At 42.5% G+C, this 16,196-nt stretch overlaps 1 protein-coding gene across 1 annotated transcript; it reads right to left on the bottom strand.

Annotated features, from left to right (window-relative positions):
• Window positions 1-254: 254 nt before the first annotated feature.
• Window positions 255-4,742, bottom strand: LOC311135748 (protein CWC15 homolog). Its single transcript, XM_084169795.1, has 7 exons — window positions 4,626-4,742; window positions 3,900-4,041; window positions 3,631-3,743; window positions 3,324-3,415; window positions 3,107-3,217; window positions 843-982; window positions 255-752 (listed from the first exon to the last, which is right to left on the bottom strand). The coding sequence occupies exons 2-7, from the start codon at window positions 4,028-4,030 to the stop codon at window positions 623-625; spliced, it is 717 nt and encodes a 238-aa protein (XP_084025921.1). The 5' UTR covers window positions 4,031-4,041; window positions 4,626-4,742; the 3' UTR covers window positions 255-622.
• Between the last annotated feature and the right edge of the window lie 11,454 nt (window positions 4,743-16,196).

Here is a 16,196-nt window from a genome sequence, read left to right as displayed (position 1 = left end):
CATTCACCAGTGTGTGAACCTCCTCTTGACGCTGAAGGCAAATATAAACATCCTATGAAGAAAGGTTTAACCTCTTCATCTCAATTAAAAGGCATGAGTCATGAAGGTAATGTGCCACATAGGCTTTCATGTACCACAAAATAAGCCCCCCAAAACATTTTAAAGAAGAGGAAAAAGGCATGCTTTGGAGCTTGCCATTGGAGAATTATAACTCCTGGGCACAAAGCTAAAAGCAATGACAAAACCATAAAAGCCCTCTCACAGACAAAGGTTTTATTTATTGCTTTGTTTATTGACATTAACATCACTTAAAAAAAGGTTACGTAAAAGAAAAATAACAAAAAGTTGACATTGATGATGGTGTCGCAATTGCAACCATTCCTTTCAATGGTAGAAAATGCTTTTACACTAAACAAAACTAGTTCATCTGTTTTCAGGTCAAGCATTAGATTCATTTATATACAGAGGATTCGGTGCGTGGGGGGCCAAAATGTTCCATGTAAAGTCACTCCATTCTTCAGGTTCATTCAATGTTTACAGACCAATCCCTACCAGTCAGTGATGAACTGGAACAGAGCAGAGCCGAGTGAAATGAAACACCTTCAAAGCAGAGCTGTAAGTCCTACTTCACATATTTCTCCATGAATTTCTTGTGGAACTCGGAGCGCAGAGTGTCGTTGACAAAGCGTTTCTCCCTGCGTGCCTCATCCACTCCCTTTGCACAGTTCTTGAACACTACGTCATCGTCCCACCTTAGAGAGAAAGAGACAGGAGAGGATGTAACACAACAGCCATCCACAGCCATGTCCCAGGCAGTTGTGTGTGTGTGTGTGTGTGTTTACCTCCTCTTGACGCTGAAGGCAGTCGGGGTGGGGACTATCTGTTGCTGCTGCTGCTGCTGCCCAGCCAGGTTGAGCAGAGGATTCCCACTCAAGATGTTCTCCATGCGGATCCTCTCCTCCTCAGCTTTCTGCTCCCGCTCCTGGCACAGAACACGAAACATGGTGGTCAAAGAGGACCAGGGGCAAATCTCTCATTGGCTAAAGTATTGCTCTTAGCAACGCTTTCTGATTGGCCTTGATAAAAGGCTCAGATAGTTGCTTGCAAGCATCTCAAAAATCAACAAAAATGGTAGACATGTTTAAAGGGCCAGTCCTTAGTTGAAACAATACCCGCCTATTTTTTTTTGTAAAAAGCTGAGGGATGAGCCTGGAGAAATGTAACAGAGCTATAGATGCAAGTACTGACCATCCAATATATCAACATTAGTTTCAAGCATGTTTTGAGGCATTTACAATGTTTACAAACATTGGAGTAAAACAATCTTATATTTTGGGTTCTGATGGGGTTTGACAGTTGAACTAAGCTCATGAGGCATTTATAAGTGATATTCTTCAAGAATCAATATGTATATATTGAAATACGAAATTGTAACTATTTTGCACTATGGCCTATTTATTGCCTTACCTCCATAATTTACTACATTCACACACACTGTATATATATGTTCTGTTTGTATTTTTGACTTTATGTTTTGTTTACCCCATATGTAACTCTGTGTTGTTGTTTTTTTTAATCGCACTGCTTTGCTTTATCTTGGCCAGGTCGCAGTTGTAAATGAGAACTTGTTCTCAACTGGCTTACCTGGTTAAATAAAGGTGAAATAAAAAATATATATCAGAAAATGTCTGACAGGGATTATACACTACATAGACAAAAGTATATGGACACCCCTTCAAATTAGTGGATTCGGCTATTTCAGCCACACCCGTTGCTGACAGGTGTATAAAATCGAGCACACCGCCATGCAATCTCCATACACAAACATTGGCAGTAGAATGGCCTTACAGAAGAGCTCAGTGACTTTCAACGTGGCACCGTCTTAGGATGCCACCTTTCCAACAAGTCAGTTAGTCCAATTTCTGCCCTGCTAGAGCTGCCAGGTCAACCTGAAAGTGCTGTTATTGTGAAGTGGAAACGTCTAGGCGCAACAACGGCTCAGCCGCGAAGTGGTAGGCCACACAAGCTCACAGAACAGGACCGCAGAGTGCTGAAGCACGTAGCACATAAAAATCGTCTGTCCTCGGTTGCAACACTGACTACCGAGTTCCAAACTGCCTCTGGAAGCAACGTCAGCACAATAACTGTTCGTCGGGAGCTTCATGAAATGGGTTTCCATGGCCGAGCAGCCGCACACAAGCCTAAGTTCACCATGCGCAATGCCAAGTGTTGGCCTGAGTGGTGTAAAGCTCGCCGCCATTGGACTCTGGAGCAGTGGAAATGCATTCTCTGGAGTGATGAATCACGCTTCACCATCTGGCACTCCGACAGAAGAATCTGGGTTTGGCGGATGCCAGGAGAATGCTACTTGCCCGAATGCATAGTGCCAACTGTAAAGTTTGGTGGAGGAGGAATAATGGTCTGGGGCAGTTTTTCATGGTTTGGGCTAGGCCCCTTAGTTCCAGTGAAGGGAAATCTTAACGCTACAGCATACAATGACATTCTAGACGATTCTGTGCTTCCAACATTGTAGCAACAGTTTGGGGAAGGCCCTTTCCTGTTTCAGCATGACATTGCCCCCGTGCACAAAACGAGGTCCATACAGAAATGGTTTGTCGAGATCGTTGTGGAAGAACTTGACTGACCTGCACAGAGCCCTGACTTCAACCCCATCGAACACCTTTGGAAAGGAATTGGAATGCCGACTGCGAGCCAGGCCTAATCCCTCAACAGCAGTGCCCAACCTCGCTAATGCTCGTGGCTGAATGGAAGCAAGTCCCCGCAGCAATGTTCCAACATATAGTGGAAAGCCTTCCCAGAAGAGTGGAGGCTGTTATAGCAGCAAAGGGGGGACCAACTCCATATTAATGCCCATGATTTTGGAATGAGATGTTCGACTAGCAGGTGTCCACATACTTTTGGCCATGTAGTGTATCAAACAAAACAACCCATTCATTTAGCAGGTCAATGGAGCCCTATTCTCTTCTACTACTCAGCAATACCTGAGAAATCCATTTGCATTTGGCTGGACTTAACTGGCACGACTGTGACCTTGCAGCTATTGATCATCTTGTAGCGACTCGTGTCACTGCGTTGGCGGCCTTACCTTGCGTTCCTGCTCCTCAGCCCGCTCCTTCTTGATCTTCTCCAGTTCAGCCAGCAGAGCGGCAGTGTCATCGTCATCACTGTCCTCAGAGTCATCATCTTCCTCATCATCCTATACCCAAAAACATAAAACAATGAAGGTTAGAGGCTGAGCTTTCAAAAAAAAAAAAAGAAGCACAGACTTTAATGTGACAGGTGGATGAACATTTGGCACCTACGTCAGTGAGAGGGTCATCTGCATCCAGGTTGGCAGCAGGGATTTGATCTAGTCTGGGCCTCTTTGAGGACGAGGATGAAGATGTGGTGTGTTCTGAAAATTAAAAAGAGAAACCATAATTTTAATGATACTGGCTTGAGATGAAATCCCCTGCAGACGACTCATGTCAACAAAAAATAACCTTTGGGCATAATGGTACGTCAGATGCTAAAATCATCTTGATCTTCTTTACACACAGCAGACAATATTTTAAGTTCAGTTCAATCTTTACCTCGGGTCTGAGTTTATGTGTATGCCTGGATACCCACCTCTAGGTCCCCTCTCTCTGGTCTTCTCCCGGACAGCAACACGCTCCCTCTCCTCCAGCTCTCTGCGGAAGTCACGGGCACGCACCTCCTCTGGGGCATCCTGGGTGGGCTGCCTGAGGGGATGAGACAGGGACACAGAGTGAAACATCACTTCATCTTCAACCAGAAGGACCTGTTCCCAACTACTGGTGCAGTGCAGCACTAAGCCATATGTGGTAAGACTGATGCCAAGATGTCACACCACAACAAGGATAGGTTGTGTTACTCACCTGTATTTGATCTTTGTGTGACCAGGCAGATCTCGGCTGGAGTACTGTTTGGACAACGCACTGAGATCGCCCTCTCCCTTCCCTCTCCCTCCTCTCGCTGGCTCAAACGTCGGTCTCGCCGCTGTTGTCATTTTTGGTGGCTCTAAAAATAGAAAACCCAAGGAAATATAGCTAGCTAGCGAGAACAGAGGGCAACAAATACATAGCTAATCAGCCATTAACACATCAAATCATTTATCAACGTATTTTTATGTCACGTTAACATAACTCAATCCGTATTTAGCTAGCTAACTCGCCATGATGAAAAAAACAAACGGTGGACGTCTGAGATACAGAGTAGTTGGCGAGTAACGTTAGCTAGCTAGTACTGTACTTAATCAAAATAGACATCTAGGCTAGCTAGTTATATAGCTAGCTAACCAACAGACACAGCTAGTTAGTGAAGCAAATTTAGTAACGATTTCTGCATTGAGTGGGATTTAGTATAAAATTGGTATAGATTATTGCTGTGCAAACACCAACACACTTGTCTACGCTAGGTAGTATCTCCTGTTAGCTAGCAAGCTGGCTGCCAGCTAGCGTTAGCTTAGCTAACTATCTTTGCAGCGAGAAAAATAACAGTCATACAGTAACGCAAGCTACAAGTTTACAAAAATAATATCATAACTATCTTTCTCTTTAAAAAAAACTAGCTTGCTAATATGGGACAATTTCGAGGAAATGTACCTTTTTCCTCACACTATGAGGAAGAGAAAGGGCCCTTTGGATTGTTAACGGTGACGTCACGCTGTATGCGACAATTCGTTTCGTAGGATAGCCGGAGCGTGTTGCCAACTCTTCAGTAAGGAAAGTAGCTATTGGCTGTCCTAAAAGTCGGTAGAAGTCGCTAAATGACGTCATCATCTAATTTACATAATTGGCCATGTGCATGTAATTGTGATGGATGCTGTAGGAGAGAAGAATAACATCATGGGAGAGACACAAAGTGAGTAAAAAGCTGTGCGAGGACTGGGCCGCCAGTGAGTGCTTTGGGACAGGGGTCGGGCCCACGGCACCTGCTGCTCTTTGAGAAGAGTAAGAACAATAGGTGCTTTCAGGCAAATAAATTAATATTCATGACTTACGTCAGGTGATTGGTGAGCTTTCTTGGGTGTGTGACGTTACGCAGATGCACTTTTAACTTTCCACAAACTGTCTGTATACTAGAAGAACCTATTTTTTATATGTTTCAAGATTGCATTGAAAATTGTGAAATGGTCTCCACTATGAAACAGGGCCTTATTTCACTGATTCCGAAGCATGATAAAGACCCTTCTCTCATTGACAATTGGAGACCAATTACTAAATATTGATTACAAATTGATTTCTCTGGTTTATGCCATAAGATGAAAGAAAGGAATAGATAACATTATAAATGAGACTCAAACAGGATTTATGAAGGGCTTTTAGATTATTCAGATGCAATCGACTCAGGTGCTGTTGTTTTATTTTTGGACTTCTGTAAAGCCTTTGACACAATTGAGCATTCATTTCTTTTTCAGTCTCAAACTTTTTGGTATCGGTGAACATTTTATCAAAGTAATTTGCATGTTTTACAAAGATAATAGTTCTGTGATACTAAACCTTAATCCATCCAAAATATTCAGTATCAACAGAAGTGTACGACAGGGATGCCCTATTTCGCCCTTTTGATTCATTTTGGTAGTGGAACTTCTATCTAGATATTTTGAATAATGCAAATCTGCATGGCTTTTCCATTTTTAACAGAGAAATCAAAATTTCCCAACTTGCTGACGATACTACTCTTTTCTTAAAGGATAAGGACGAGGTTGCCCATGCCCTTAATGCTATCACTGCATTCTCTATTGCATCTGGTTTAAAACTGAACGTTTCTAAATGTGAAATCTTATGTTTATATGACTCTGATGATAAAGAAATATAAAATATTCCTGTAAAGGACTGTGTTAAATATTTAGGAATACATCTATTAAAAAACCACTTAGTCAGACAACATATGAATGTATCTCCTAAAATTAAGAAAACCAAGAATAGATTTAATAATTGGCTACAAAGGGATCTTTTTATACTTGGGAGAGTGCTTCTGTCCAAGGCAGAGGGTCTGTCTCACTGTGTGTACCCCTCATTATCTTTATTTGTAAATCCCTCTACCTGTAAAGAGATCAACAAGACCTTTCTTGACTTCATCTGGAAAAATAAGTCTCCCAAACTAAAAAAGTCAGTCCTCTCAAATAAAAGATCTGAAGGAGGTCTGGAAGTGTTGGATTTTGTTGACATAAATAACACTTTCAAAATCAATTGGTTGAAAATATGTTTTATCAATACAGAATGAATTTGGTGTTTCATTCCAAACAATGTGTTGAATAAGTTGGGAGGTCTTCAATTTTTATTGAAATGTAATTATATTCCTGAAAGATTACCCGCTAAATTGGCTAGGTTTCACCAACAAGCTTTAATGTCCTGGAAAATATGTTTCTTGCACAATTTTTCCCCACATAAAGCTATTTTGTGGAGTAATTCAGACATAACTGTAAGGAATAAGTCATTGTTCTACCATAGCTGGCATGAGAGGAATATTGACTTTGTTCTTAATGTTTTTTAGAACAGGGGTAATATTCTTTCATATGAACAGTTTATAACATTGAATGAGTTTCCAATACCTTTCAGAGAGTTTATTTATGTGATCAAAGCCATTCCCAGTGGTCTAACTACACTAATGAACTAATGAAACTCATCTTAGCTTTCGTGATGATCATAGAGCTTATCCAGAACTCAGTTTGGAAGGCGTGGGCTTACTTGAGAAATCTTGTTGTAACAAATACATAAGACACATTTTCCATTCACAGAAACAACTTACGCCTAGAGGAAAACATTTCTGGAACATGCTTATTCCTGATATTGTCTGGAAATAAGCTTGGTTGATGCCTTACAAATATTGTATACCAAACAAATTTAAGGAAGTGCACTTTAAAATTATACATAAGATATATATCCATGTAATTCTATGTTGGCCAAATGTGTTAATATTGATGATATCTGCGTTTTCTGCAAAAAAAAATGAAAATCTGACTCACTTGTTCTATGAATGTCATTCTGTGTTAGATTTTTGGAAAAACCTTGCAGAATACTTGTTTACCTTTTTGAACACTACCCATGTTTTTGACATGAAGGATATACAGTTGAAGTTGGAAATTTACATACACCTTAGCCAAATACATTTAAACTCAGTTTTTCACAATCCCTGACATTTAATCCTAGTAAAAATTCCCTGTCTTAGGTCAGTTAGAATCACCGCTTCATTTTAAGAATGTGAAATGTCAGAATAATAGTAGAGAGAATTATTTATTTCAGCTTTGATTTCTTTCATCACATTCCCAGTGGGTCAGAAGTTTACATACACTCAATTAGTATTTGGTAGCATTGCCTTTAAATTGTTTAGCTTGGGTCAAACGTTTCGGGTAGCCTTACACAAGCTTCCCACAATGCATTTGGCCCATTCCTCCTGACAGAGCTGGTGTAACTGAGTCAGGTTTGGTGTAACACTCTTTCAGTTCTGCCCACAAATGATCTATAGGATTGAGGTCAGGGCTTTGTGATGGCCACTCCAATACCTTGACTTTGTTGTCCTTAAGCCATTTTGCCACAACTTTGGAAGTATGCTTGGGGTCATTGTCCATTTGGAAGACCAATTTGCGACCAAGCTTTAACTTCCTGACTGATGTCTTGAGATGTTGCTTCAATATATCCACATAATTTTCCTTCCTCATGATGCCATCTATTTTGTGAAGTGCACCAGTCCCTCCTGCAGCAAAGCACCTCCACAGCATGATGCTGCCACCCCCGTGCTTCACGGTTGGGATGGTGTTCTTCAGCTTGCAAGCTACCCCCTTTTTCCTCTAAACCTAACGATGGTCATTATGGCCAAACAGTTCTATTTTTGTTTCATCATACCAGAGGACGTTTCTCCAAAAAGTACGATCTTTGTCCCCATGTGCAATTGCAAACCGTAGTCTGGCTTTTTTATGGTGGTTTTGGAGCAGTGACTTCTTCCTTGCTGAGCGGCCTTTCAGGTTATGTCGATATAGGACTTGTTTTACTGTGGATATAGATACTTTTGTACCTGTTTCCTCCAGCCTCTTCACAAGGTCCTTTGCTATTGTTCTGGGATTTATTTTCACTTTTCGCACCAAAATACATTCATCTCTAGGAGACAGAACGCGTCTCCTTCCTGAGCGGTATGACGGCTGCGTGGTCCCATGGTGTTTATACTTGCATACTATTGTTTGTACAGATGAACGTGGTACCTTCAGGCATTTGGAAATTGCTCCCAAGGATGAACCAGACTTGTGGAGGTCTACAATTTGTTTTCTGAGGTCTTGGCTGATTTCTTTTGATTTTCCCATAATGTCAAGCAAAGAGGCACTGAGTTTGAAGGTAGGCCTTGAAATACATCCAGAGGTACATCTCCAATTGACTCAAATTATGTCAATTAGCCTATCAGAAGCTTCTAAAGCCATGACATCATTTTCTGGAATTTTCCAAGCTGTTTAAAGGCACAGTCAACTTAGTGTATGTAAACTTCTGACCCACTAGAATTGTGATACAGTGAATTATAAGTAAAATAATCTGTCTGTAAACAATTGTTGGAAAAATTACTTGTGTCATGCACAAAGTAGATGTCCTAACCGACTTGCCAAAACTATAGTTTGTTAACAAGAAATTTGTGGAGTGTTTGAAAAACGAGTTTTAATGACTTCAACTTAAGTGTATGTAAACTTCCGACTTCATTTACATTTAAGTCATTTAGCAGATGCTCTTATCCAGAGCGACTTACAAATTGGTGCATTCAACTTAGGATAGCCAGTGGGACAACCACTCCTTTTATTTATTATTATTATTTTTTAATTTAATTTTAATTTTGTAATGGGGGTCTGGGGGAGTAGAATGATTACTGTTACACTATTCCAGGTATTCCTTAAAGAGGTAGGGTTTCAAGTGTCTCCGTAAGGTGGTCAGTGACTCCGCTGTCCTGGCGTCGTGGGGGAGCTTGTTCCACCATTGGGGTGCCAGAGCAGCGAATAGCTTTGACTGGGCTGAGCGGGAACTGTGCTTCCGTAGAGGTAGGGGGGCTAGCAGGCCAGAGGTGCCCCCGTTTGGGTGTTGGGTCTGATTAGAGCCTGAAGGTAAGGAGGTGCCATTCCCCTCACAGCTCCGTAGGCAAGCACCATGGTTTTGTAGTAGTTTCAAGCTTCAACTGGAAGCCAGTGGAGTGTGTGGAGGAGCGGGGTGACATGAGAGAACTTGGGAAGGTTGAACACCAGACGGGCTGCAGCGTTCTGGATAAGTTGTAGGGGTTTAATGGCACAGACTTCAACTGTAATATGTTACTATTGCAATGACAACAAGACCATTGAAATGATTGTGATTTTTTTAATTATTGTTGCCAAATACTTTATACACAAACAAAAATTCCAGAATTCTATACCAAAATTACAAATATTTTTGATTGAATTTAATCATCTTGTTAAGACATTTTCCATAGTGGACAACAAAAAGAATAACATATTCCAAAATCATTATAATGAAAAAAAAATTCTGAGTGAATACAATTGTACTATATATATATTTTAAAATTTACGTCATTTAGCAGACGCTCTTATCCAGAGCGACTTACAGTTAGTGAGTGCATACATAATTTTTTTACTTTTCATACTGGCCCCCCGTGGGAATCGAACCCACAACCCTGGCGTTGCAAACACCATGCTCTACCAACTGAGCTACATCCCTGCCGGCCGTTTCCTCCCCTACCCTGGACGACGCTGGGCCAATTGTGCGCCGCCCCATGGGTCTCCCGGTCGCGGCCGGCTACGACAGAGCCTGGATTCGAACCAGGATCTCTAGTGGCACAGCTAGCACTGCGATGCAGTGCCTTAGACCACTGCGCCATATATATATATATTTGTTGTATGTATTTAGTATTTTTTTGTTTATACCTGTGTGTTGTTTTGTTAGAAATGTTTGATGTAGGGATTTAAGTTGTTGATTTTTTTTGTATAATGAATAAAATAAAATAAATAATAATAATAATAATTAACAAATAAATAAAAAATAGAAACAAAAATAAAATAAATAAAAACTTTCTGTATGTTGCTTTTTGTGCTTTCAAGAAACTGGGAACAAAAAACGAGGTCAAATCATGACGCCAGTGATCTTCAAGTCGAAAGGTCAGAGCTCTAGAAAGATGCCTGAGTTTCCGACATGGAATTCCGAGTTGGATGACCAAAACGATTTTTCCCAGTCTGAGCTTGTTTTTTTTTGGGGGGGGGGGTTCCCCAGTTATCTTGAATGCACTGAAGTCAGAAGTTAGAGATTTCTGAGGTCCCAGTTGTTTTGAACTCTGCATTTTTTAACCGAGGTCCAATGTGAATGAGATGCCTGCCGGTATAGAGTACCACAGTATGAGTCATAATACCCATTAAACCTAGCGGTCAAACAGGGAAATGGTTCCAATCGTTTTTCCACCATTCATTTTTTCCATAGGGAATTTTAGAAACACTTAAAATAAGGGCTGTGTTTCATGTAGGCTTACCAAGATGGCGAAGTAGTGCAGTTCTGTTTTTGTCGTGTGTCTGTAAATAGCCTGTAAATACCCAGTTTTTTTGTATTTTTCGTACATATTTCCCTATCAGACTTTTCATCCTTCTACAAAATATACTTTCCTGCAACCCGCCTCACTCAATGTGGAACGGATTCTATTATTGACTTACCTTTTATCTAGAATCTCCAGTTGAAACTAGCTAGCCAGCTAACTAGCTACTTGCTATTAGCCACAGTTAGCGGTATTTCACCCAGAACATTGCATTTTTTTTTCTGCGGGATTAATTTAATCACTGGATATTAATCACCGGATATTCGGCCAGTCTGCACAGCGCGTTATCGACCCAGAACATATCAGTTTTTCTGCCGGAATCACTGAATCACTGGACCTTGAACTCCGGATTCATCGCTACCAGCTAGCTTCAACTAAATGGACGCTGTGGTCTGGCTAATCATCCTGAGCTAGGCCCATCTCCCGGCTATCTACCTCTCTGTCAACCGGACGGGACCACCTAGTGTTGACACGGAGCCCCGCCGATCCTACACGACTGGTCTGCCGACGAAATCGTCTGATGTGGTTAGACGACGTCGACCACGAAGATTCCATCTGCTAGCCCCGGCCCGCTAGCACACGCTAGCCGTGGCCTCTTACCTGCTAGTGCTTTAGCAGCCTCCGAACTATCCTATTGCTGTTCACCGGACCTTATGATAACTCAGCTATACAGCTGATGTCTGCTGGACTATTCCTTTTTACGGTACTACATCCTGTTTATGTTTAGCCTCAGCCCAAACATGGTTAGCTTATTGTTGTTTCGGTTATTTCTAATTGTACTATTTCACTGTAGATCCCCCAGCCCAGCTAAACCTGCCTTAGATAGCTCCTTTGTCCCACCCCCTATACACGCAGAGACCGACTCAATTGGTGCCTCTAGTGATACTATCTCTTTCATTGTTACCCAACGCTTAGGTTTACCCCCACTTTACTCATATCCTTCCATATCCTTGTCTGTACATAATGCCCTGAATCTTTTCTACAACACCCGGAAATCTGCCCCCTTTATTCTATGTACCCAACGCACTAGAAGACCAGTTCTTAAAGCCTTTAGCCGTATCCTTATTCTAGTCCTCCTCTGTTCCTCTGGTGATGTAGAGGCTAACCCAGGCCCTGCAGCCCTCAGTATCACTCCTACTCCCCAGGCGCTATCATTTGCTGACTTCTGTAATCGCAAAAGTCTTGGTTTCTTGCACGTAAACATCAGAAGTCTACTTCCTAAGTTTGAGTTATTCACTGCGTTAGCACACTCCGCCAACCCTGATGTTCTAGCAGTGTCTGAATCCTGGCTCAGGAAGGCCACCAAAAATTCTGAAATGTCCATCCCCAACTATAACATTTTCCGTCTAGATAGAACTGCCAAAGGGGGTGGAGTTGCAATCTACTGTAGAGATAGCCTGCAGAGCTCTATCATACTATCCAGGTCTGTGCCCAAACAGTTTGAGCTTCTACTTCTAAAAATCCACCTTTCCAGAAATAAGTCTCTCACTGTTGCCGCTTGCTACAGACCCCCCTCAGCCCCCAGATGTGCCCTGGACACCATATGTGAATTGATTGCCCCCCATTTATCCTCAGAGTTCGTACTGCTTGGTGACCTAAATTGGGATATGCTTAATACCCCGGCCATCCTACAATCCAAACTAGATGCCCTCAACCTCACGCAAATTATCAACGAACCTACCAGGTACAACCCTAAATCCGTAAACGTGGGTACCCTCATAGATATCATCCTGACTAACATACCCTCTAAATACACCTCAGCTGTCTTCAACCAGGATCTCAGCGATCACTGCCTTATTGCCTGCGTCCGTAACGGGTCCGCGGTCAAACGACCACCCCTCATCACTGTCAAACGCTCCCTAAAACACTTTAGCGAGCAGGCCTTCCTAATTGACCTGGCCCAGGTATCCTGGATGGATATAGATCTCATTCCGTCAGTAGAGGATGCCTGGTTGTTCCTTAAAAGTAATTTCCTCTCAATCTTAAATAAACATGCCCCATTCAAAAAATACAGAACTAAGAACCGATATAGCCCCTGGTTCTCCTCAGACTTGACTGCCCTTGACCAGCACAAAAACATCCTGTGGCGTACTGCATTAGCATCAAATAGCCCCCGCGATATGCAACTTTTCAGGGAAGTTAGGAACCAATATACACAAGCAGTCAGGAAAGCAAAGGCAAACTTTTTCAAACAGAAATTTGCATCCTGTAGCACTAACTCCAAAAAGTTTTGGGACACTGTAAAGTCCATGGAGAATAAGAGCACTTCCTCCCAGTTGCCCACTGCACTGAGGCTAGGAAACACTATCACCACCGATAAATCTACAATAATCGAGAATTTTAACAAGCATTTTGCTACAGCTGGCCATGCTTTCCATCTGGCTACCACTACCCCGGACACCAACTCTGCACCCTCCGCTGAAACTTGCCCATGCCCCCCCCCCCCCCCCCCCCCCCCCCCGCTTCTCCTTCACACAAATTCAGACAGCTGACGTTTTGAAAGAGCTGCAAAATCTGGACCCCTACAAATCAGCTGGGCTAGACAATCTGGACCCTTTCTTTCTAAAACTAGCCGCCGAAATTGTCGCAACCCCTATTACTAGTCTGTTCAACCTCTCTTTCATAACGTCTGAGATCCCCAGAGATTGGAAAGCTGCCGTGGTCATCCCCCTCTTCAAAGGGGGTGACACTCTAGATCCAAACTGCTACAGACCTATATCCATCCTGCCCTGCCTTTCGAAAGTATTTGAAAGCCAAGTTAACAAACAGATCACCGACCATTTCGAATACCACCGTACCTTCTCCGCTATGCAATCCGGTTTCCGAGCTGGTCATGGGTGCACTTCAGCCACGCTCAAGGTCCTAAACGATATTATAACCGCGATTGATAATGCAGCCGTCTTCATCGACCTGGCCAAGGCTTTCGACTCTGTCAACCACCGCATTCTTATTGGCAGACTAAATAGCCTTGGTTTCTCAAATGACTGCCTCGCCTGGTTCACCAACTACTTCTCAGATAGAGTTCAGTGTGTCAAATCGGAGGGCCTGTTGTCTGGACCTATGGCAGTCTCTATGGGGGTGCCACAGGGTTCAATTCTTGGGCCGACACTTTTCTCTGTGTATATCAATGATGTCGCTCTTGCTGCTGGTGACTCTCAGATCCACCTCTACGCAGACGACACCATTTTGTATACATCTGGCCCTTCATTGGACACTGTGTTAACAAACCTCCAAACGAGCTTCAATGCCATACAACACTCCTTCAGTAGCCTCCAACTGCTCTTAAACACTAGTAAAACTAAATGCATGCTTTTCAATCGAACGCTGTTGGCACCCGCCCACCCGACTAGAATCACCACTCTTGACGGGTCTGACCTAGAGTATGTGGACAACTACAAATACCTAGGTGTCTGGTTAGACTGTAAACTCTCCTTCCAGACTCACATAAAGAATCTCCAATCCAAAGTTAAATCTAGAATCGGCTTCCTATTTCGCAACAAAGCCTCCTTCACTCATGCTGCCAAACATGCCCTCGTAAAACTGACTATCCTACCGATCCTTGACTTCGGCGATGTCATTTACAAAATAGCCTCCAACACTCTACTCAGCAAATTGGATGTAGTCTATCACAGTGCCATCCGTTTTGTCTCCAAAGCCCCATACGCTACCCACCACTGTGACCTGTACGCTCTTGTTGGCTGGTCCTCACTACATGTTCGTCGTCAAACCCACTGGCTCCAGGCCATCTATAAATCACTGCTAGGCAAATCCCCGCCTTATCTTAGCTCATTGGTCACCATAGCAGCACCCACCCGTAGTCTGCGCTCCAGCAGGTATATCTCACTAGTCATTCCCAAAGCCAACACCTCCTTTGGCCGCCATTCCTTCCAGTTCTCTGCTGCCAATGACTGGAACGAATTGCAAAAATCTCTGAAGCTGGAGACTCTTATCTCCCTCACTAACTTTAAGCATCAGTTGTCAGAGCACCTTACCGATCACTGCACCTGTACACAGCCCATCTGAAATTAGCCCACCCAACTACCTCATCCCTATATTGTTATTTATTTTGCTCTTTTGGACCCCAGTATCTCTATTTGCACATAATCTCTTGCACATCTAGCATTCCAGTGTTAATACTATTGTAATTATTTTGCACTATAGCCTATTTATTGCCTTACCTCCATAACTTGCTACATTTGCACACACTGTATATATATTTTCTGTTGTATTTTTGACTTTATGTTTTTTACCCCATATGTAACTCTTTGTTGTTTTTATCGCACTGCTTTGCTTTATCTTGGCCAGGTCGCAGTTGTAAATGAGAACTTGTTCTCAACTGGCTTACCTGGTTAAATAAAGGTGAAATAAAAAATAAAAATAAAAAACCCTGGCGTGACGTTTTGATAACTGTGTAAATCTCTCTAGGACAAGGTGACTTTTATCAATATATTCACCTGTATTTACCCCCCCAAATTTAAAATAAATAAATAATAATAATAATAATAATATGCTAATTAGCTGCTAATGTGGCTATCATAAGTAACTACAAATGCCATGATTGTCACGGAATCAGCCGAGGCTGCTCCTCCTCCCTGCTCGGGCAGGCTTCGGCGTTCGTCGTCCCCGGAGTACTAGCTGCCACCGATCTATGTTTCGGTGTTTGACTTGTTGTGTCCTGATTGTGTACACCTGTTCCCCATTATGTTGTATTGTATTCCCTATTTAACCCTCTGTCGTGCATTGTGTGTTGTGTGTTATTGTTTGCGTCATCGGCAGTGTTCGTGTGCGGGTTGTTTGTTTCCTCCGATGTTGGAGATCGTTTTTTCACTGGTTACTTTCGATTAAAATACGGTTTCCAGTAAGCTCTGTGTCCTGCGTGTGACTTTGCCTACCGCATTTCACTGTCGCCTTCTGACAATGATGATCTGGGCAAGACTACCGAATCGAGGCAAAGGTAAGAATCTCTGGATTAACTATCTAATGTTAGCTAAATGTAGTAATTAATAAATTGCCAACATTTCTTTAAATTGACAATTCTGTGAACTGTCTTGTGCAAGTTTTAAATTGACACTAACTGTTAGCAAAAGTGTCAGCTAGAGATGACTTGCAGGGATTTGTAGTTTTGCATGATGACTCGAAGTGGAATCGTGTAGATTTTTTGTGTTTCTGCTGTCCAGAGTGAGCATGCGCCACGCGGCTGGGGACAATAACTGTGACTTGCTTTCCTCTCCGGAAGCAGGGCACCGTTGAAAGGAGTGATAACTGGAGTGGCGTTAAATGTTGAGGAGGATCAACTGATAAGTGTGCAGAAGGACATGATACGAAGGAAGGTGTATCGGTGGGAAAATGTGTGTGTGTAAACTGTAGGGGTACCCATGATGCTGGAGGTCAGAGGTGTCTGGTGAGAGAAAGGCAGGTTGAGGTTGCCAGGATCAGAGTAGTGCAGAAGGTGTCGTATGCTGTTGCAGGGTTAGGGATCCTAAGAGGAGGGGGGCAGAGCCAAGAACGCGCTAACAAGATCCTATTGGCGTGTTCTAGCATGTACAGTGAGGGAAAAAAGTATTTGATCCCCTGCTGATTTTGTACGTTTGCCCACTGAGAAAGACATGATCAGTCTATAATTGTAATGG

This window comes from Coregonus lavaretus, assembly GCF_964263955.1.
Source record: "Coregonus lavaretus genome assembly, chromosome: 10".
NCBI lineage: Eukaryota > Metazoa > Chordata > Actinopteri > Salmoniformes > Salmonidae > Coregonus > Coregonus lavaretus.
This window is presented reverse-complemented; position numbering and strand designations above follow the sequence as displayed.